Source organism: Polypterus senegalus, chromosome 3 (genome assembly GCF_016835505.1).
Source record: "Polypterus senegalus isolate Bchr_013 chromosome 3, ASM1683550v1, whole genome shotgun sequence".
In the NCBI taxonomy this organism is placed as follows: domain Eukaryota; kingdom Metazoa; phylum Chordata; class Cladistia; order Polypteriformes; family Polypteridae; genus Polypterus; species Polypterus senegalus.
In genome coordinates this window covers 112,944,271-112,968,344 of record NC_053156.1, presented here as the reverse complement: position 1 = coordinate 112,968,344, position 24,074 = coordinate 112,944,271, and the positions used below count along the sequence as shown (strand labels likewise).

Sequence of the window (24,074 nt, the reverse complement as noted above, 5' to 3'; positions counted from 1 at the left end):
TCAATGCAGGTGCTGGATTGCTGCAAAAGATGACTCATGCATTTAGTTCTATAAAAGCTGGCAGTTCATTTCTCTGGATGGAGTCAATAAGGAGATGTATAATTGAGCTGCACTTGTAGGAGAAGTGAGAAGAATTAGACAAACCTTTTAGTAGTTTGTGTGCCTCTATACCAACTCACATAAAATTATAAGAAGTAATTTGTGTTTCTTGATGTGAGTATTAATTTGTTTTTTCAGGTGGCCAAAGATGTGTCTGTGAGACTTCATCATGAATTAGAGAATGTAGAAGAAAAACGAGCAAAAACTGAAGAAGAAAATGAAAAACTACGGCAACAGCTCATTGAGGTGGAAGTTGCCAAGCAGGCTTTGCAGAATGAGTTGGAGAAAGCAAAAGAAGTAAGTGATTTCTAAAGCAACTGGAATGAATGTTGTATGTTTTATGATAATAAACTGCATACTTTGTTTGGGGTGCTTGGCAAACAAGGAAATATGATAACAGAATATATTTTTGAACTCAATCATGCTTGTTGTATTTATTTAAGTTTTTCTATAACTTCAGTTAGTTCACTTTTTTACAATTAGCAGAGACAGCGAATGGCTAGAAGGTGACTCAAAGAAATTGTATCTGTCCCTATTAAGAAACTTAGTAGCATACAAATTCAGCATTCAACTGTCTTGCAGACAAAGGTCTTGTGCCTTATATTAATTATAGGCTAATTGCCCTTCCTCTTCTGTTGTCCCGCCATGTACTTCTTTAGGGCAATATGATCAAAAGTGCAGGCTTTTCACTAAGCCGTTGAAATTCCTGGGTTAGGCTGGTACATGTAAGAACTGTGCATTTTTGGAAAGTGTCATGAGTAGCTCACTTCTGGTCCCTTCCTTAAAAGACAGCAGAATAGACTTTGAAGTATCCAGACTTCTCCATGTACCTTTGTTGGCTGTTTGTCAACCTATTTTGCACAAAGAGACAGACTGACACGGGGCCAGATTAGAGTTCCCATTTATAAACAAGTTTTTGGGATGTTGGAGGAAATCTGGAGTGAAAGAGAAAATCTAATCAGATGCCAGGGGACAATGCCATTTCCACATACCTGTAGACGCTGACTAGACCTGGTATTTGAACATAAGACTCTAGAATACTTGAGACACTAAAGCTAGTCATTTTATTACATATACTGTATATTGTTTCATTTTTGTATTCATATGTCAATTTCATTGTAGCTGGAGAATTAGATTATTTGGAATTTATAATGTAAAAACTAAGTACATTTAATTCATTTTCATTTGACTATTCAACTATAATTCAAGTCATATGAGCACAAAGATCAATCTTCTGGTAATAAAACAATGTAACATTATATTCTTATGCCCTTTCAATTTGGTTTAGTGCCGTCAGGGCCAGAGCCTATTTTAGCAGCATCAGGCACATACCAGACACCAACCCTAGTCAGAGCAACCTCTGTCACAGGATCATGGGGCCAATTTAGTTTTGAATATGATCCTAAAATGCATGTCTTTGGGATGAAAACCAGAGTACACAGAGAGTAATCACTGCAGACATGGGGTGATGATGCAGGTATTCGAAGAATATGCAACGGCACAGACAATGACTGAGCATGGGATTCAAACCCATTTGTAAATTGACCCTATGTGTGAGTCTTGGTGCATGTGTGAGTGGCCTTACAATGGACTGACACCCAGATTCATGAATAGTTCCTGACTCATGCTCAATGCTGTTGGGATAGTCTGTGACCCTGAATTGGATATAAGTTTTTTTGAGACTTTTACATTAAAGAAATACTCTGCTGAAAACTGATGTAATTTGTAATATTCTGCTTACCCTGTTTTCTTATTGTTGCATCCAAAATCCAATTTTAATCTTAAGTTTTCATGGAGAATGGAGATTGCATAGTCATGAAACTTATTCAAATGAGATCAAACTTTTGAAATGAACACAGGTCTCTTGACCAATGAACGAGGGAGAGGCAGATCTTCAATTCAAAGGTTTGATCTTCTTTGAACACATTCACATTCATGATGTCATACAACCGGACAACTGATATGTGGATTATGTAACACAAGTAAGTAGCTTACAGTTTTTTTCATGGACATTTTAATATTGTTTACCATTGTTCAGTATTGGCTCCACATTCTCCCCATTGAAGCCCGTTGTATCATAAACTTTGTGATCTCTGTTCTCCATAAAATTGTTAAGCTTTCTTGCTTATCACTACAGACAACACTGGGCAAGTAACAGATTAAAAAATATTTAAAGCAGAGTATTCCTTTATGGTTGAGACTGTCATCCTACAAATATGTAAAATACATTAAGATTAACTGCAAGTCCTCTCGCCCCACATTTCTACTTAACTGATATCCCGAAATTTGTGTTTTAAAGCAGATAAGAAAAAAATTACAATAACATGTTGTTTTAACAGATTCATTTTAGTTTGTTTTTCTTCAGAGTCACTTTATTTAAATGGAGACACCAGACGATATCTGCTAAGTGAGTGAAATGCACAATGACATGCAGATGCTGTTAATAGCATCTCCAAAATGCTTGACTGACACTAATTAGCACAGGCTCATCAGACAGTGTGAATTCACACATAGTCAATGTGATAATTCAGCTCAGCTTCGTTAATGAGATTTGATCACCACATAAATGAATTGAAAAACTGCTTCTCCAAAGTCTGCAGCATAGCGACTGGCACTATCTTTATAAAGGCATCAAAATAAGTACATAAGGATTTTGAAATTTTAGAAATTGGCTATTGCTATTGTAAATTGTAAAGATCTTCGATCAAAATTTTGAAATTTGCTATTTCTGTGAACGATTATGGTAATGATGAGCAACTGCAGCAGCCTGACCTAGATAAGGTAATTGACGACCATCCAAATTCACATATGACAAAGCTTATCCTAGATCATCAAGCGATGAAAAGAAAGACAGCAATTGGCAAGGCACATCAATACACTCAACCCAACAAGCTAATTTAGGTTAATTAATTATTATTACATATTCAGCCAACAAGTCAATTTAGAAGCATTAATTAGTAGAACTCATACATCTTTAGGATTCAGCAGAAAGATGAAATAGCCAGATAAAAGCCACACCGACAGAGGAAGGCCATACAAACTCTACATAGATAGTGATCGGGCTGAGAACTTTTAATGGGTCTCTAAAGGTGTAAGGGAGCAGTGGTGTCTAATGAACTACTACTGACACTACAATTATTATTTAATCAGTCTGAAATTCCAATATCCATATCAAATTTGGTGCTTTTAAACTGAAGTTTGCATTTTGCACATTTTTTACAGTGTTCAGCCAAATAACACTCAGAAATATTCATGCACAAATGTACAATATAGTATGATATGGTGTAGACCTTTCTCATCCCACACATTTATTAAAAACATCAGTGCTTTTGTCAGAATGTGACTTGTACTTGTATAGTTAAATAACATGAATGTGGATAGTACATTGGTGATGTGGTTCTTCAAATCCTGAGCCAGGTCATTGTTTTTGTGTAATTTCTCCTCTGACATCTGGATGTATTTTCTCAGGGTACTGAAGTTTTCCTCACACATCCCTAAATATGTGGGTGCTAGGTGAATTGATGATGGACAATTGGCTCAATTAAGGTGTATACATAAGGGGAGTCTGTGCTAGATTAGTATACCTCATCCAGGACCTCTTCTTTCCTTGCCCCTGATACTGTCTGGGTAACCGGAACTGGGTTGAGTGGGTTTGATAGTAGTATTATACCGGTATAACATTATGGTGTTTGTGAAACAATTGTAATTTAATAATTGATAGGCTCCATCTGTTCTGCCACCTTGCCCTGGATAAGGGGGTTAAGAGGATGAAAGGATGGATGAAGAACATATAATTGACATTGTAAATCATTTCAGAACACCTTTACTGTCTACATAACATACTGTGACTTTCAATCGACCAGGTTTAAAGTAATCAATTCATGGTTTCCATCATTACCAACACAAAATTTAAATAGGTCTTTCAAATTCATCAATCAATGAAGTTAAATGATTGATGAATATTAGTGATAGTTGATTAAAAAATAATTAATGGACTCATTTGATGAATCATGGCAGCAATCTTAAAAGTAACTTTATTTCATAATGACAAAGTGATTAGTACTGCTGTCTCACAGATCCAGCATTGTAGGTTTATGTTTCTGACCCTTGTCCTTGTGGAGTTTTCAGGTTCTTTTTGTGTCTTTGCTGGTTTTTCCTATAGGTACTGTGGTTTTCCAGCCACATTATCAAAGATTGTGCATGATAGGTTAATTAGTTTACATCCCTGCAATGGGCCGGTTCCAGTCTTGTGTCCCATCTCTTGCCTTTTGTGACCTTGAATAGCATTAACCAGCTTTTAGTATGTTTCAGAATGTTATCTCATATTTATTTCATTTTAAAGGTGTATTTTAATAGATGACATTTTGTGCATTTTAATTTTTATTACTTTTGCCTTTAGTTGTCTCTTAAAAGAAGAGGAAGCAAAGACTTGCAAAAATCTGACAAAAAGAATGTGCAGACACCAACTGAGGTAAGCTGAGTTTCCTTATGCATCTCAAAGGGTCATCTCTTAGGGCAATTAATGACTGTTGCATTTGTGAACGTGTGTGGTCTTAAATGGTGTCTCCTGTGGTTAGGGTTGCTTCCCCTGTTGTGCCTAACACTGCTAAAATAGAGTCGTACTCCCCCTAGTACTGTAACATACAAAGTATCATCTGAAAACCAATGGATAGACATAGAACAGGTACAGTATAAAGCACATAGTGACTATATGTATTAATTTACATGTTTATATGCATATCTGTAATATCCACCAGTGTGTGTTTTGATGCAACATATAATGTGCATATTGCATGATGAGTAAATGGGGGGGGTCTGCCTGAGTGTTTGCTTTGATGGTCTGGTACCTAATCTAGAGTTAGGTATCCTGACCCTGAGCTAGGTGAGCTGGTTACAAGATCAAATATAAATGTGTTTTTCTTTTATTAAATGTTATACCTAAACTAAATTACATTTGTAAATGTGTTTAAATTTAATTTATTCTTTGGTATTTGTCTGTGTTATTTACCTAGGGAATAAGCTATATCATCTTTATTAATGTTTCTGTTCCTCCCATGCAAATGGGGACTCAGCAATGGAAATACTTAACTCTGTCCCCTATACTTTAATGATGACTCATTATGGCCCTGCAGTTATAATATGTGGTGACTTCAACCATGTGACTTTGGAAGGAACTAAGGTCAAATTCCCATCAGTTTGTGTCATGTTCCACTTGGGAAAATAATAAGCTGGACCTGCTCTATTCAAATGGTAAAGATGCCTTTTAGTATATACTATAGGCACTTTTGGGTGAATCTGAACAAAACCTGATTCACTTCATTCACAGCTAAAAATATGTTATTAGACAGAAACCTGTTAACACTAGGGTAGTGAGTGGATCTTGGAGGTTCAAATGGCTCTGAATGTTCACTTCCAAATGACAGACTGGGAAATAATGTACAAGTCACATCGGGATGATATTGAGGGACTCTGTCAGTGAATCATTGACTATGTTAACTTTTGTGTCAACACTGTGATACCCTCAAAGAAACTCATTGCTTTCCTAAAAACAAACTCTGGATTACTAATGAGCTAAATCTCCTGAATGAGAAAAAGAAAGTACTCAAATCTGATGACAAAGAGGCTCTGAAAATGCACAGTAAATGATGAAGAAAAATCTGAGTTAAGGAAAGGAAGATTACAAAGCTAAAATAGGAAACAAACTCACTCAGAACAACATGAAAAATGTCTGGAAGGACTGGGCATAGTTACTGGACTTAAGCTATCTTCGGCTCAGGTCCTAGAAGGGGATGTGGACAAAGCTAATTCCCAGGTCCAATTATTTAATATACTTTCCCACCCACTGCCACCTTTTTCCAATAACCAGTCCCCCCACACCATCCCTACTATATCAACAATTCCTACCACTTCAACTGTTAATGACCAGTCGAAAGTCCATGTCTGACAATCAGTATGGGGTGTCCATAACTAATGACCATGTAAGGAGACAACTGAGGAAGCTACACATAGGAAAAGCTATAGGACCAGACTGACAACAACAACAACATTTATTTATATAGCACATTTTCATACAAACAGTAGCTCAAAGTGCTTTACATAATAAAGAATAGAAAAATAAGAGACACAATAAGAAAAACAAAATAAATCAACATTAATTAACATCGAATAAGAGTAAGGTCCAATGGTCAGGGGGGACAGAAAAAACAAACAAAAAAAAAACTCCAGACAGCTGGAGAAAAAAAATAAAATCTGTAGGGATTCCAGACCATGAGACCGCCCAGTCCCCTCTGGGCATTCTACCTAACATAAATGAAACAGTCCTCTTTGGATTTAGGGTTCTCATGGAAGGACTTGATGATGATGGTCACGTAGACTTCTGCCTTTTAATCCATCCATCATTGTTGGAGCATCATGAAACTTTGAGTAGGTGGAGGTGGCGCAGGCCACCACCACAAAGAAACCGGAAAAAGAAACAGAAAAAGAGAGTAGGGGTCAGTACGGATTTTAGAGCCACCATGAGTAATTATTATGAGGAAATTGAACATACAGAGTATCAGGATTAAGTTAAATTGAAGTTATAAAAAGGCCATGTTAAAGTAATGTGTTTTCAGCAGTGTTTTAAAGTGCTCTACTGTATTAGCCTGGCGAATTCCTATTGGCAGGCTATTACAGATTTTAGGTGCATAGCAGCAGAAGGCCACCTCACCACTTCTTTTAAGTTTTGTTCTTGGAATTCTAAGGAGACACTCATTTTAGGATCTAAGGTTACGATTTGGAATATAAGGTGTTAGACATTCCGATATATAAGATGGGGCGAGATTATTTAAGGCTTTATAAACCATAAGCAGAATTTTAAAGTCAATCCTGAATGACACAGGTAACCAGTGTAGTGACATCAAAACTGGAGTAATGTGTTCAGATTTTCTTTTCCTAGTTAGGATTCTAGCAGCTGCATTCTGCACTAGTTGCAAACAATTTATGTCTTTCTTGGGTTGTCCTGAGAGGAGTGCGTTACAGTAATCTAGTCGACTGAAAACAAATGCGTGAACTAATTTCTCAGCATCTTTCAGTGATATAAGAGGTCTAACTTATGTTTCTTAAGTGAAAAAATGTTGTCCTAGTGATCTGATTAATAGGCGATTTAAAATTCAGATTACAGTCAACAATTACCCCTAAGCTTTTTACCTCCGTCTTGACTTTTAATCCTAATGTATCCAGTTTATTTTTAATAGCCTCTTTGTATCCATTATTGCTAATCACTAAGATTTCAGTTTTCTCTTTATTTAACTTGAGACTATTCATCCATTCTGAGATACAAGTCAGACATTGCGTTAGTGAATCAAGAGAGTTGGAGTCATCAGGTGCTATTGATAAGTACAGCTGTGTGTCATCAGCATAGCTGTGGTAGCTCACGTTGTGCCCTGAGATAATCTGACCTAACGGAAGCATGAGTTCTTAAAGCCTTTGATAATCAACTTTGTGGTATTCTATGTCTTCTGTTGAATCTGTCCCTAATGCTCCAGAAAGTGCAGCTGAGGTGGAAAACATCTTGCATTGTTCCTATTCCAAAGAAGGTGAATACCTTTTCACCTAATGGGTACAGATCAGTGGTACTAGCATCTCACATCATGAAGATAACATCAGCAAAAGCAAGGAACTGGTTATTGACTTTTGCTGCACCAAAGAGCCTCTAAATCCAGTCACTGTTTAGGGCGGCGTTTCTCATCCTTTAAGTATTTGCAACCCGAGTTTTCATAACAGGTTCAATCATGCCCCCTAACGTTTTTTTTTTAAAGGAGCCCACTAATACCAATTTGTTCTTTTTTAATTAATGATATATCATAGATGCATATTTTATTATACTTACTTAACTTTTATTGACATTTATCTAACTCTATATTTATTTTTCTAGTATCAGAATGTAGTTTAAATTAATTTGTTTTGGTTTCAATAGATATATTTTTGATTCTTGTTTTCTTTTTTCACATCTTTGTGCCCCCCCTCCCCCTAGGGTGGCCCACCCCACAGTTTGAGAACCACTGGTTTAGGGAATGGATGCAGAGGTGGTGCACTCCTACAAGTACTTGAGGGTCTATGTCGATGACAAGTTGGAGTGGTCTTATTACACAGAGGAACTATATAAGTTAGGGCACAGCAGGGTCTTTTCTTTAGGAGACTGCATTCCTTTAATGTGGGTGGTAGCATCCTTCACATCTTCTACAACTCTGTGATGGCTAGTGTGTTTTTCTACACTGTAGGGTGCTTGGTGGGCTTGTAACATCACTTCAAAAGATGCCCATCCAATCAACAAGCTAATTAAAATGGTAGTATCAGTTATATGACTTACTCTGGAGCCCTGGAGGTAGTAACAAAGGAGAGAGTTAAAAAAAAAAACTGAGTGCCAGTCAGACCATTTTCCTTCAAATCTTATTTTACTTTATCCATCCACTTCTGCTTTGGCATCTCCCACTTTCTCTTCCCCTGTAATTCCCTCTTCACCACTCTTTTGCCCACATATTCATTGTCTCTCCTCATCACATGTCCATACCAGTTAAACCTAGTGTCACAAGAGCTCGTGCCTATCCCAGCATCATTGTGTGCAAGGCAAGAACAAATTCTGGGTGGTGGGCTTTCAATCACTCATTCTGGGCCAATTTAGAATTTAAAACTATCATATGTCAAAGCAGAAAGTACTTAGGCTAGAATCTAAAACTGGTACCCAGGAGCTTGAAGCCCAAGTGCATGAAATCATTTGTAAAGAGTGAAAAACATTCATTAGAGATTTTAATATTTTAGATGAATGCATTAATTTTATATTGTCCTTTTTCATTTTACTAGGAGGACAATGAAGACTTAAAATGTCAGATTCAGTTTATCAAAGAGGAAGCTACTCTAATGAGAAAGAAGATGGCAAAAATTGATAAAGAGAAGGATCGCTTAGAACATGAGCTGCAAAAATACAGATCTTTCTATGGTGACCTAGACAGTCCATTACCAAAGGGCGAAGCTGGTGGTCCACCCACCACCAGAGAGGCTGAACTAAAGTTAAGGTTAAGGTTGGTAGAGGAAGAGGCCAATATTTTGGGCAGGAAGATTGTTGAACTAGAAGTTGAAAACAGAGGCTTGAAAGCAGAACTTGATGACCTTCGAGGAGATGAATTTGCTGGCACCTCCAACTCCTCTTTTCGGGAGCAGAGTGAATCCATTTCAGAACTGAGACAGCAACTTCAATTGGTTGAAGACGAAGCAGAGCTGCTGAGAAGGAATTTGGCTGACCTAGAGGAGCAAAACAAAAAGATGGCTATTGAGATCAACAAGTATAAGTACAAGGCTGGCTCTCATGACTCCTCCAGACACACAGACAATGCCAAAACTGAGGCCCTCCAGGAAGAACTGAAAGCAGCCAGAATGCAGATTAATGAGCTGAGTGGCAAAGTGATGCAGCTGCAGTATGAAAATAGGGTGTTGATGTCTAACATGCAACGTTATGACCTTGCCTCACATCTAGGTATCCGTGGGAGTCCCCGAGACAGTGACGCTGAAAGTGATGCTGGGAAGAAAGAAAGTGATGACGATTCTCGCCCTCCTCACAGAAAACGGGAGGGACCTATTGGTGGAGAGAGTGACTCAGAAGAAGTGCGTAATATCCGGTGCCTGACTCCAACAAGGTCCCTTTACTCAGTTGAAAGCCGTTTTTTACAAAAAAACTTCAAGGACCGCCAACAGATGATAGACATCCGCATGGAAGCAGAACGCCTTGCCAGGACTATAGACAGACTGATTGCAGACACCAGTGCCATTATTAGTGAAGCCAGGGTTTATGTAGCCAATGGCGATCTCTTTGGAAGGATGGATGATGATGATGATGGCAGCCGAATTCGTGAACATGAGCTTCTTTACAGAATCAACGCTCAGATGAAAGCCTTTAGGAAGGAGCTTCAGAGTTTTATAGACAGATTAGAAGTTCCCAAGTCCGACGACAGGGCTGCGGAGGAGCCACTGTCTGTAAGTCAGGTAAAAATATTTGTAGATGTTGTTGGCAAACATTTGAATCCATGTCTATTATTTAAAGGATAAGTTTAGTATTTTTTAAGTCAATGTTATTTCTTCACAATTGTAACATTTATTAATCTGTCACATAAAATTGTGTTCTAAAGTGTTTTTTTTTATACATTTTAAAAATGTCTTACAATGGAGCTCTATAGAATGCAGCATCCAAGCATGATAGAAAAAGGCTTAAAACTTACCAAATGTGTCCCCTTGAAGCAGCAAAGGTTACAGTCTAAGAAAACATGCCTTCTGCATTTGGAAGGCATTCTAGTGATAATGGAAAGAAAAAAGAAATAATCATTTTGTCACAGATTCTTGGTCCTATTTTTTTGAAGTTAAGGATACATTTTTTGCTCATTTGTATGCATGCTGTGGCAGGGGAGTTATGAAAATGCAATGCCCCCACCCCATTACAATCTCTGTAGTTAATTTACACAGCCTAAAGACCAGGATGTAAGTAGTGAGTGGCAGCATAGTGAGAAGAACAAATAAAGAGTTTTATTACACTTTGTACAGCTATTTTAAAATGGCTAAATCTTACAGCAGTGGTTTGCTTTTTGCTTTTTTTCCTTCTAAAAATGATAAGGATACACTTGTTTGCAATATGTGCAATCTCAAGATGTGGATCAATACTCAATAACATTTTTTTGGATTATTTTGTAAGTTTTGAGGCTTTTCTATCACATATGGATGTGGAGTTCCATAGAGCCCTATTTTAATTTACAAGAATAGACCGTGGTTTTAAAAAGTATAAAAAAAATTCTTCCCTTTAGACTAAATTAATATATACGCATACCATGACTGTGAAGAAATAACTATATAAATACAATATCAAAGTTATCCTTTAAAATTTATCAATTTTTTTAGCATCCTAATTTTTTTAGTTTTACAAAAATAATTGGTGTTTGTTATATACTGGACTGCTCAAATTTATGTTAATATATGCGTAAAGTTAACTGGTAATTCTGGCCAGGTGTGAGCGGGCCCTGTGATGGACCAGTGCCCATCCGTTTGGTTCCAGACCCTCTGTAATCTTAAATTGGATTAAGGAGATTTGAGAAGTTTATTTTAGTTTGTTATTTTTTCATACCTCCTCCACCCTCCTATATTGGAATGGGGGTCAGAAAAATCAAGAAATGAATATGAATCTCATATGTATGCATATATTTCCCCTTGGGATTAATAAAGTATATATATATCTATCTATCTCTATCTATATAAAAAAGTCTTAAGTATCTGGCTTCACAGAAATTATTTGTAATAAACTATATTACAAATATTTATGCTAGTAATAGTCACATATTTGAATGAATATGCTTAGAAAAGCATAAGTGAATATACGTGGAAATTTTTATTTTTAATAAGACTGGGTTTTTAGCTTCCTAGAAATAATGGTAATGATAATGTGCTGTTGTGCCAAACAACAAAAAAATTTACATGAAACATTGTCTAACCCAAAATTCAAGGTTCCAGCAGGCCATAGTCTATACAGGCACCACTAGACACAAGATAGGAAATAGTTTTGACATGGATGCCAGTCTATCGCAGTGCCCACTCATGCACACAGGCTCAGAGTCAATTTGCAATCCCCAATGAACCTGCTCTGCATGTCTTCGGAGTAAACCAGAGTGCCTGGGAGAATACTGCTGTAGATAAAGGGAGAAAATACAAACTTCATATGAACAATATGTGTCCAGGCACAGAATTCAAACACAGCACACTGAATCTGTGATACAGCAGCATTAATCATTGTGCTACTCTTCTTTTTGAAACACATAAATACATTTCAAAGTGGCACTATGCAGTGTCTTGAATATGTCATCAGGGTGCTTTAAATTACAGAGACCAGGCCATCTAAGACTATGCCTGTTGCCCAATTCACGAAGAGCATACTGCTGGTTAGTGCATTTTCAGTTTAGAAAACATCAGGAGTTTTTTCAGATACTTTATCAAACCCCATCTAACACCAGTTGGCAGCTTTGAGGGGAATCTCTTGCGTTTTTTAAATATCACTCCTAACAGACCTTCCTGGTGATAATTAAGTGAACAAGATTATTGGGCTAAATGGCCTGTTTCTGTCTAAACTGTTCTAAAGTATAAATTTTCCCAGATTGGCATGTGCACTTGCATGTGTAAAGGAGCAACTGTTTAGTGAAGGCAGTCTGTCTCCAGTGTTACTCACAGGTGCCTCCTTGTGGCAAAGGAGAGTACATGGCTGCTACATAATATAGGGTGGTCCAGATCTAATTATGCAATTTTTTATTACGCTATAACTTATTAAGTTTATTACATAGAGAATTCACAAAAAATAATTTTTGTTGCTGATAGATGGCAGCACCTGCCCTGCATTCCAAAATGGTGGGGAGATGGTTGTCAGTCTAACAACGGGTGCAATGTGTTCACCTTTTCATAATTGCATAATTAGATCTGGAGCACCCTGTATAGTAGATAACTCATAATAGCTATGCTTAGTATGAATATATTAGAAGAATTCTGTTAAATCCAATTTTCAGTTTAATCCCCCTGATTTGTGACAAGAAAAAAAAAATAACATTTAATGGCAGGAGACACATATATTACTCCTATCTGTCCAGATATGCAACATAGTCATGTTTATGAAATGGCTAAATTTATTAAGCTGAGCCCAAGTTAGTGCTGCTGGACTATTATCTGTACATACCAAATTTAATTTGTTCTACAAGGCATCTTCCTCAAGATCTGAGAAAACTGAGTGTTTAAAGTATTCAGAGATAGCATGCAATGAAATTCTTCACGTAGGCAAGCATTTAAAACATTGCAAAATTAATTTAGCAGTAATTGGAAATGGCAGACAAAACCAATGATTAAAATGCACCAATCATATGGACATAAACATAAAGAAAAAGTACTCTTCATAGACAAAATGAAGAAAAAACAAACTATAAAATAATCTAACACACATTTTCATCTATTTAACTAGTTTTTTTAATTAATTTAATGAATAGATGCAGGTGGCATAGCGGTTTGGGCTGCAACTGTTGGCTTACAGCTCTTTAGATCCAATATCAGTTCTCTGCCCAGGTACAGGTAATGTACATGTGGAGTCTACATGTTCACATGAGTTTTCACTGCACATTCTGTTTTCCTCTTACTTCTCATAGATGTGTGAGTTGCATGATTGCGATTGTTAAACTAGACAAGTGTGTGCATGAGAGTGTGTCCTGCTTTGGGTTACCCTTTAGGACAGACTTCATTTCTATCCTATACCTGATACTGTCAAGATACACTATAGCTGTCACACTCTAATGGCATTGAAAATAGTTTGATGGGTGGAAGGGTTTTGTAAAATCTAGTTTCTTAACAGAGATTCTTTGATTTTGAAGTTTTAATGCTTGTTCTGCAGTGATAGTCTATAATATATGAACAAGTACAGCATCAATATTGAAGTGCTGTTAGAAATGGCTGAGTAGTACTGACCCTCCTTCACTCACTTTGCTTTCTGCACCCAGCCACTCCTTAATATCCTTTATATAATTAACAAAACTCCATTCATATCAAATCAGTGAACATTTTTCTGAGGCTGGAGGATGATCATTTGGCCTAGCAGGTAGGATATAAAATAAAACATAAGCTGGAATAGCCAGATTGATGTACAAGGCTTTTAGGCTGAAAAAAAAACACCTCATTAGTTTAAGCTTGGCATTCATTGTGACAGGAGGCTTGATACATTGTGAACACCAAAGAAATTGACTTTGTCAAGTGCTTGGGGGCATTTTGAAAATGCTGTATTACGTAATCCTGGGTATACAAGCTGTACCTCACTGATGTTTCTAATTATCATTAAACAAATAAAGCACAGCAGAATAGCACTGAGTTCTGTACAAGTGGAATCCCAAATGTTAGAAACAACAGAATCATTTTAAAGGGGGGGTTGGCAATGTGCCCCTTTGGTGCCATATGCTGATTAATTAATACCTCATTATTTCTCAAGCACTCCTCATTTAAAACCAACTGTCTATCACTGAGTGTACCACATAATTTGCTAGGCACACTCAGCACAAATGAAAGCAGTCATCATAATAAAAAACCTGAAAGATATGTAGTAGCTCAGTCATTCTAAGAAATTTTATAATCTCTATTCAAATGTGCCATGTAAAGTAAGGATTGGTCAGAATATAATATTTTCAAACCTACTTAATTTGGTTTAGTGTCTTGGGAGGCCAACACTTTTTCTGGGAATAGTATGGACAAGGTAGGATTTTATTGGACTGACAAACTGAGGAAGATGAGTTAATGGACATTATTAAGAATGTCATCTTCAGGTCATTTTTGTACTTATTGATTGGTATGGCATCCTACCGTCCATCCATTATCCAACCCGCTATATCCTAACTACAGGTTCACGGGGGTCTGCTGGAGCCAATCCCAGCCATCAAAGGGCGCAAGGCAGGAAACAAACCCTGGGCAGGGCGCCAGCCCACCGCAGGGCGTGCACACACACACACACCAAGCACACACTAGGGACAATTTAGAATCGCCAATGCACCTAACCTGCATGTCTTTGGACTGTGGGAGGAAACCGGAGCGCCCAGAGGAAACCCACACAGACACGGGGAGAACATGCAAACTCCATGCATGGAGGACCCGGAAAGCAAACCTGGGTCTCCTAACTTCGAGGCAGAAGTGCTACCCACTGCGCCACCGTGCTGCCCTGGTATGACATATTGTTAATAAAAGTCTAGAATTTTATTGAATTTACTGAAAGAATGATCATTTAGATTTAGCTATTTTTTCCTTGAACTAGTTCTGGGTTTGTTTCTCCCACAAACTCTTCTGATGCTTATAGAACATCTAGCATCCAGCCATAATTTGAACAATTTTTGAAGAGCCTGTGTGGGCTGAATTACTTCATAGCAATCACTTTTCTTTTTTCTAGTTTTCATTTGTCTGTGCTTTGTTCACCTTACTCATTTTATTTAACAGTAGTCATTACTGCCTATTAAAAGCTGGAATTAGTGCTGTCTGCCAGTTTCATATATGAGGCCAATTTTTAATTTCCAAATAATTAACCAAGCATGTCTTTGGGATGTGTGGTAAAAAAGTGAGTACCAAAAGTAAACTAAAATAGACATGGGGAGAACATGCAAACTCCACACAGACAGCAATGAGGCACTGGATTCAAACCTGGTATACTAGATCCATTGTACTACCATGCCACCCTCTAAAGAAATATAAATAAATAAGTAATAATAATAGATAATTTAATTTATACTTAAATAATGCTTATAGTAAGTCCATAAATTGCATATTAAGAATCTACAAATTAAGTATTCTCAAAATAATTTTTAAGTAACTGAAATTAAATAATATGTCTTATAGCATGTATCTTACACTGATAAAAGTAACCAGTTTATTTTGAATATTTTTTTTTCTGAAACAATATTAGATAGATAGATAGATAATTGAATATAATAAGTTATATAATATAATATAAATAATAATAATAATATAATAATAATATATAATATATAATAAATAATATAATAATAAGTTGTACAATATATTACTAAATACTTGTTTTTTCAGGTATTTCAAATAAAAGTGGGTAGTTTACTTATGGAATGTTTATTGTTTATCTGAATATATATAAAAAATCTCATTTATCATTATAAGGCAGTTTCATGATCTTTGTTTAAATCTATTCATAGACATGATCTCGTAGTCTTCAATAATATGCAAGTCAGATTATGTAATCGTCATTTTTTGAGACAATACATTTCCCTGCAAAGATTTACATTCTGTTGTATGATCAGTAACATGCTAGCAATAATTGTGATCAAAAGCAAGGTCCGTTCGCGCCCATCAGACAGATCACGTGTATTATCATCAGAAAAAAGCACAAGGACTCAATTACCATTAATTGGTTATCATTTAGCAATTGTATTTCATATTAATAGTCAGTTAGGATACCTTTAATTCATTATGAGAAAAATGTCTTGAAAATAAAACATGTTTTTCAATATGTTAGTACTCAGGACAGTTTGTATCCACACTAGCTAGAATCCTTACTGTTTGGACGGTGTTTATTTAAGAAGTTTTTGTTCTGTTTATGTGACTGTAAGTCACTTGAGCAGATGGTATAATTAATATGTAAACCATGTTAGTAATGTGTTACATTGCATAATTTATAACAACTTATTGTATTTGGATATGTTGTTTCAGGATTAAGCATTAGAAATAATAAAATTCTTGTTTAATAGGATGAAATACAATGTATGCCATAAAGAATATTATAAACCTTGATATAAAATCATGCTAAATGACAATAAAACATTTTAATATGTACACTACAGTAAATCCAGTTAATATTTGTATCGACTATAGCAAAATTAATAAAAAATTTATAGGCTATCAATAGCTTCTTTTAATGTGTGCTTGAACTAAAATGTTACCTTTATTTTACATGTCCCCTATCTGTACATGTGTGATCATATAGCTGAACAAAGCCAGAATATCCATATGTTAGGATGATTGACGTGCTCACTTTTAACATACCCCCATGTACCTAGATATTACTTTTGACTTCTGTACCTCGTCTGAAAACTGAGATTGCACCCTTTCACACCAGAATGCCTCGTCTGGAAAAAGGTTGATATAGACAGCACTTCTCACATGTCAGTCACAGACAGACATGTTTGCATTTGCAGCACCAAAGACACAGTCCAACCACAGAATAGAGAAAGACTGTCTGGGTGTATAATCTTAAAGAGAATGATCCTTTTCTATTTTTAAGTTAAATCCAACTGCCTATTTCTACCTGACATCTACTATAGCACTTACTGTACTTCAAAAGCAGTCTCTTGCAAAAATATATTTTCAGTATGCTTTATCCAGTTGATTCACAAAATGCATAAAGAAATTGGAAAATTTCAGACCTTTAGCCTTATTTTCTCATTCAATATTGTTTTTCTATACTGATTTCTATAATAACAACCATAAGTAGAAAACATCTAATTCTAGGCCTACATTTTACACTGACAGTTTGCATCATTCACAACTGTTAATTACATTTTTGTAAAGTTAGGATGCTATTTAATAAAAGAGACATAAACGATTCTACCTCTCACTGACCAGCCCCTCAACTTTCTTCTGTTTTTTGAACATGCATGCAAGTACTATATTAAGTTTGTAGCACAAAACAAAATAATTACACTTACATGAATCTAGTCTTTATATACAGTGTACTGTACGTCTTTCAGCCCAAGTACAGGCAATTTTATTCTACCAGACTGTTCATTTTAATATAATTATAAAATAATTTTTGATTATCACACAAACATACACATATAAGTACACACTGTTCCAGCCATAGTTATTCTCATTCAAGTGCATTAAATTCAAACTTTAAAGACCACCTAAATTACATAGCATCCATACAACAATGGTTCAGTCTTAAAATCTTATAACTAAATAGAATGTATAATTCCATATATTTTGAATAAAAATGAAGAGATATTATAATTTTTTCCTTCTTACAGTAATTTTGCTCTAATCTCTTTTCTTGCTTGGCAGATTTAAAAGTAATTTATCTTTTCTGTCCACATCCTAATTTGTTATTTGGTTTATCAAGATAACTCATGTTAAAGAGTTTTTTTCTAAGTGGACAATGCATACATCCACCTGAAAAAATTTCCAATAGGTAGTACAAAGATGTACCAAAATTTTCATGCGAAGATTACCATGTGTAATGTACAGTACTTTACTTCCCTAAAACTTTATAAATCGTTGTATTCATTTATGGACACTTGTCTCTATTTCTGCTTGTTTTGTCCAACTCAGGGTTGTAGGAACTGGGACATGCTTTGGTAGCACTGAGTGGTGGGCAGGAACCACCTCTAGATGGAGTTCCAGTCCATTGCAGGGCACATTTATCCCATGTACAAACTGGGTTTGAGTCAGCATCATATGTAACACACATGCCTGTGGGGTATAGGAGGAGAAGAGAGAAAAAACTCACTTGGACATAGAGAGACTCTGCATAGACAGTAATAAGGCCTGGGTTTCCAACCTAGTTGAACTTATTAGAGCAGAAATGCTAACCTCTATACCACTCTGGACAACATGCTGTGAAGTAAATATTTTTCATAAAAAGTCTAATTTCAAATGAAACATAAAATAAAATGTTGGGGAATTCAACACAGAAAAACACAGTATTAAGACAATTTCAAATGAAAGGGTAATTGCAGGCAAACCCTTGTGATTTAGTAATTTTCATAACTGAATTGTCAAAATCTGAAGCATTGTCAGAGTATGTTCTGAGCTTGGAGAACAGGCTTAAAACATTATTTATTTTAAGGTAGATCTAAAATTTTTGAAAGAGTCATGCTAAGACATATTAGCCAACAATACCTGAACCTCCTTAAATAGAAAATACTGGACAGAAACTGGAATTCACAAGGCACTGGGAAGTGCAACATGATTTAGGTGAGAATTGTGAGAACATGTGTTAACCAATAATCAATTTAAAAAACTTTCAATCCTTACACTTGGTTAATGGCCAATGGAACAATAGTTTACTTTAGATGTCAACTGACTGAAATTACACTCGCCATAATACTTGCTATCAAAGGCCATACAATTGTTTGCATTTTAATGAAACTCTATATAAGTAAATTATTCAGTAAATGGACAGATGTATTAAGCTAAAAGATGATGTAACTATTCAGTAATTATAGTATGAGAGTGCTGTGGGTGGACGGTCTTTACCAGTCATTAAGACATTTAACTGTAAGCCATGAGGTTGAGGGTTCAGCGCCAGCCATGACACAGTATGTGACTGAGGGAATCACTTTACTAGTAACGCTCACATTGTAAGAATACAAAATCAATCTTTCACTTGTTATTTTGGGGAAAGGGTACAGCTGAATAAACTCATAAGTACTTTGTATAAAGAGAATCAGACAAGTTTGATTAAGTAATGTTCTTTTCTTTTTTTGCTATAAGGTTGATGGCAGTAATTCATGTGACACCAACTTCAACTACTTGGTGTACCTTTATGATTGACAGATGGATAGATAGATAGATAGATAGATAGATAGATAGATAGATAGATAGATAGATAGATACAGTAGATATTCATAACCTTTCTCTACTACTTAATGGGTAAAACAATTATTGCTCAAAGTCTGCCATATTTTATTTGCATGTAGTGTTTCCTAAGATAAAATTGAACTGTTCTGTTTAACTGTAAGTAATAATCATGCATACTGTACTTCTAAGTGACTGCGGCAAATAAACAGTGCAGCTCAAAAAGAAGGTTAGGAATTTTTACATTGCTGTGGGATGTTTGCCATATTATTTCAGGCCGCAGTACTGCAGCACCTTGATGCGGCTCTTAATCTGGCATGCATTATGTAAAAAATAAATTATTTCCAGAGTTATTCCAGAGTACTTGAAAGAAAAATCAGAATTGAGAAATTGAATGTGAAAAATAACTGTAGAAAAGTTAAATCAAAGGTTATTTAAAATAAAATGTAGAAAATGGTCTCTGCCTTAAAATTCTAACTTCTGTTTTCTTTCTTTATTTATTTATTCTCCATTTTTAACAATTCTTTCATCCTTTACTTACCCAGATGTTTCAGCCTATTATTTTGCTTATTCTCATTCTCGTTTTGTTTTCATCGCTGTCCTATGCCACCATATTTAAATTGGTCTTCCTTTTTACACTTTTTTTTGTACTGTAAATTTCATTGAGTTTTGCATAGCTTTTTGTTTTTGCTTTGTTTTTTTTTATTTTTGTTTTTATTTTGCTTTAAACACATCACTAAGGGTACAACATGCAAGAAGTACAGGGGATAACTCATTCCTTCATGGGCCATAATTCAACATCAGACTTTATGTTTAAGAAAAGCACTGGAGACAACTGATTTTTGCACAAATGGCGCGACTTGCATATTCAGGTATGTATTAGAAATCATTTATTTTGGAACAATACTATATATACAGTATGTCAAGAAATCCAGAATAATTAGCCAGTTGTAAGTATGATTTTGTACATATAACTTCTGTGATAGCCTGCAGCATGGGTGACCTGAAAAAATGATTAAGCAAAAATATAATTGCATTTTGAAATATCTGAAGACTCAGAAATGTCTCTCTTTATGAAATATACTGTAAACTGTTATTGATTTTAGTCATTATAAGTGAAAGGCTGAGAAATGTTACAGTGCATGCTTATTATTAAGTGCTGCTGTTTCATAGCTCCTGGGCACAGTCAATCCCCAAGAAATACCTGTATGGGTTTGCATTTTTCTTTATTTTAATTTTTCCTTTGGCTGCATATTATGCTACTGTAGGTAGGGTTAAAAATTGATTGTTGTATGGCTGGATATGCCTTTCACTGTTTAAACTGAGCAAATGTCTCCAGAGTGATCATATAGGAATATAAGACAAATCAAGTTAACACAAGATATGACCAGTAGGCCTCTGAGAATATGAAATGCTTCAGGGGAAAACAAGACGTCAGTTCATCAGGAATCTGAATTTTATTTTAGTTTTTTTTTTTCTTTTTTACTTCAATTTTTTACAATTTTTTTTGTTTTATTCACATGTTGTTGCTTGTGAGAGTTGCACTATAATGACGTTATCAGGCACACTGTTATGTTTTTGTTTTGCTGTAGCATTCCTAACTACATCATCATTGCACAAACCTACCACATCAAATCATAAATGAAACAAAGGGATATAGACAAATAATTTAAAAAAGTACAAAAACACACTCAAACTTATCTAGATACTAATAACGTTGGGGCTTTTAGTATAAACAAAGTTAATGTTTGTTTGGCCTAATTAATCCCCTCATTCTTAAAAATATGATGATGTAACTTATAGATTAGCTTTGGTAGTTAATACATTATTAAAATGTTTAAGACTTTATGAAGAGTCACATTACTCTTTTTCATTCATCTAGGAAGTTTTAATTTTAGAGCATGTAGATAACATTTTTTCTTTTGATTTTGCAATTTAGTTTTCTCTGGTATTCATACAAAGGTTGACACTCTTTTCCATAGATCGTGTCCTGAATAAAAAAACAAAGATCTAGGCCTTTAATGACCTCTTGGGCACAGCCAAACAACAGTGTGTCTGTCTGATGAAAGAGTATCGACATTATCGAGAGGTTTCTTATCTTAGCGGCGACATTCATGAAGTCTGTAGACGGTTTGGGGGAGCATGGGGGGTTGTGAGGTTGCTGGAAAGGGGTGTGTTGGGCTCCCGATATCTTTGCAAAAGGATGAAGGTCCAAGTCTTTATAGTCCTGGTGCTTGATCTGTTTTGCTGTATTGTTGCGGGACATGGACACTATCCAGTGACATGAGACAAAGACTGGACTCCTTCAGTAATGTGTCTTTTCAGAGAATCCTTGGGTACTGCTGGTTTGACTTTGTGTCAAATGATTGGTTATTCAAGGAGTCCCAAATGAGGCACATTACCTGCATTGTGATGGAGCATCAGTTGCGGCATTACGGCTATGTGGTGCAATTCCCCGTGGGTGATCTGGTTCACAGGATCCTCATTGTTGAGGACCCGAGCGGTTGGACCAGGTCAAGGGGACACCCACATAACATCTGGCTGCAGCAGATAGATGTTATGTGGGACTAGACCACATGTCTGCGTAGGAGGTTGCCAACTAGGATCCTGAGCTGGTTTGTCGTATGGTGGGTGTGGAAATGCACTGTACCAGTACATGCTCCCCGGCCTAATCTGACCTGACTTGGTATTCGTACAGCACAAATAATACATACAGTAGAGTTTGAGAGTTATTGACCACTAGGATGAGTTTGTGGCTCTGTAATTAAATCTAAAACTGCATAAAGATGATTTATTAAATAGAAAAGACATCTGGTAAATAACAGACAGGATCATTAAAAGCATACATACTATATTTAACCAACCTTGCACATGAAAGAACTCCGTGCCCATCTAGTGCCCTTTGGTTCTTTTACAGCTTCTGTGAATTTAGTCACAACATAGGACAAAGAAGCACATATTTTTCCCTTTCATACTCTGTAGAGAAAATTAAAAACAAGCAGCAAGATATGAGAGAGAACACTATTATAGATATTGTGTTAGTATACTTGACCTAATAACATTTAATCCTATCCTAACCCAAATGTTCTAGAAATAGGTCAGAGCTTTCTTTTTAAAAATGACAGAACAAAATAAAATAATAGAAGCATAAATTATTATCAATTTTTAACTTATGTTTTAACACAGCATCGTTTGCTACCTCATTGTGTCGTGGGCTTCTTTTATCCTAAACTTATTTTCTCTTTCTATGCCATTGGAGTGGTTACACAACTGGCATAGACAGCCTGCGGCTCTGCAGATTCATATATTAGGAGCCATTTTTCCATATATAGGTGTATGCCTTTCTAAACAATGTCGAATCAATTCAATTTTCCACAGAGATTATCACAAGATAATTAAAGCAAACAGGGTGCACCTCACCACAATTTGGAGTGTCACAGCAGATGGTCTGCTTATATAAATGAGAGATTTTAAGTTTTTGTTTTTTAAATTTATTTGAAAAATCTTGAAAATCCTTTCTAAAAATACACTTTCAGCTTGTCATTTTGGATTATTAAGTGTAGATTGATGGGAAAAATGTCAATTTTATCCATTTAAAAATAAATCTACAATAATGTGTGCAGAAAGTGAAGGAGTCTGAATACTTTCTGAATCTATCCATTGACTTTTAATTCTATATACAGTATATGTTTATCTATTTAAAGAGGCATATAGAGACAGAGAGACAGATAGACAATGCTTGTTTACATCCTTAATCATGGGTTTATTTGCATGGAGTATTTAATGAAGTATTAATTTATTTACACATATATGCATTATGCTAACAGAAAGCACATTTAAATTGCTTAACATTGTTTTCCTCATTATTTGATTGTTAATATATACTGCCCTCTCTTTCTAATTGAAATGTTTTCCACTGTATGCATTATTTTTTATTTAATGTTTATATATACAGTGGGGCTTTCATTTGCAATCACTTTGCTTAAGGAGGTGTCCTGATAAGGACACTAACAGTTATATAATTCACAGTGGACTAGTGCCTTTTAGATTGATAAAATGTCCAATAGAAAAACAGTGGATAACATCAAGGTGACATTGATTGTCCTATTATACAACAAACATAATGAAATTGATTACATATGTATAATGTCTGTATTTTCACAGCTCTCACTGTTGCTAATTCTTTCTTTTAAACTAAAAGCATCTGTTGTTTTGCTTCTCTCCCTCTTTTAGTATCTGGCTCACTGCACTTCAGAGAAAATTAACAAACAGTTTACTCAGGGTTCCAGCTTTCAACACAATCAGTTATGGTGTCTGAGATTTAAAATGATTTGTATTACTTTCTCTGTGCAGTCACTAGATATGTGCTATTTGTTCTCCTGATCATTCACCCAGGGCCTTTGCTTTTGAATAAGGCAGCATTAGTCTATATCAGTGGTTCTCAACCTGGGGGGCACGAAGTAACAAAAAGGGCGGCGCATCTGTTGAAACCACAACACATTAACTTAAACTACATTCTGATACTAGAACAATAAATATAGAGTTAGATAAATGTCGATAAAAGTTATGTAGGTATAATAAAATATGCATCTTCATTTCAAAAAAATGTTAGGGGGACGCGATTAAAACTGTTATGTAAACTTGGACTGCAAATACTTAAAGGTTGAGAAACTCTGGTCTATATAGTATGCATTCATATTTTTGAGGAGTTGAATATTTATGCCATCAAAAGGCAAAGCATTTAGGAGTGGCCTTTGTTTTCGACTTGTCTGTCATTTGATATCTTAACTAGCTATGCAATCCTGAAAATGAAGTGCTGAAACCACTATTAAGTAGGCCTGCAGTGATAAATTTGCTTG

General features: G+C 35.6%; 1 protein-coding gene across 2 annotated transcripts in view; it reads left to right on the top strand.

The window, feature by feature from the left end:
• LOC120525486 (protein SOGA3-like) overlaps positions 1 to 24,074 on the top strand; it is a 71,157-nt gene that overhangs the window by 7,279 nt on the left and 39,804 nt on the right. Inside the window, exons 4-7 of one of the 2 annotated variants that reach the window (XM_039747827.1) lie at positions 238 to 396; positions 4,499 to 4,570; positions 8,938 to 10,104; positions 19,761 to 20,087. In XM_039747827.1, the coding sequence (XP_039603761.1) occupies positions 238 to 396; positions 4,499 to 4,570; positions 8,938 to 10,104; positions 19,761 to 19,871 (1,509 nt within the window). In that variant the 3' untranslated portion in view covers positions 19,872 to 20,087. Of the gene's footprint in view, positions 1 to 237; positions 397 to 4,498; positions 4,571 to 8,937; positions 10,114 to 19,760; positions 20,088 to 24,074 lie in introns of both variants that reach the window. The other variant, XM_039747826.1, reaches the window with a different exon arrangement.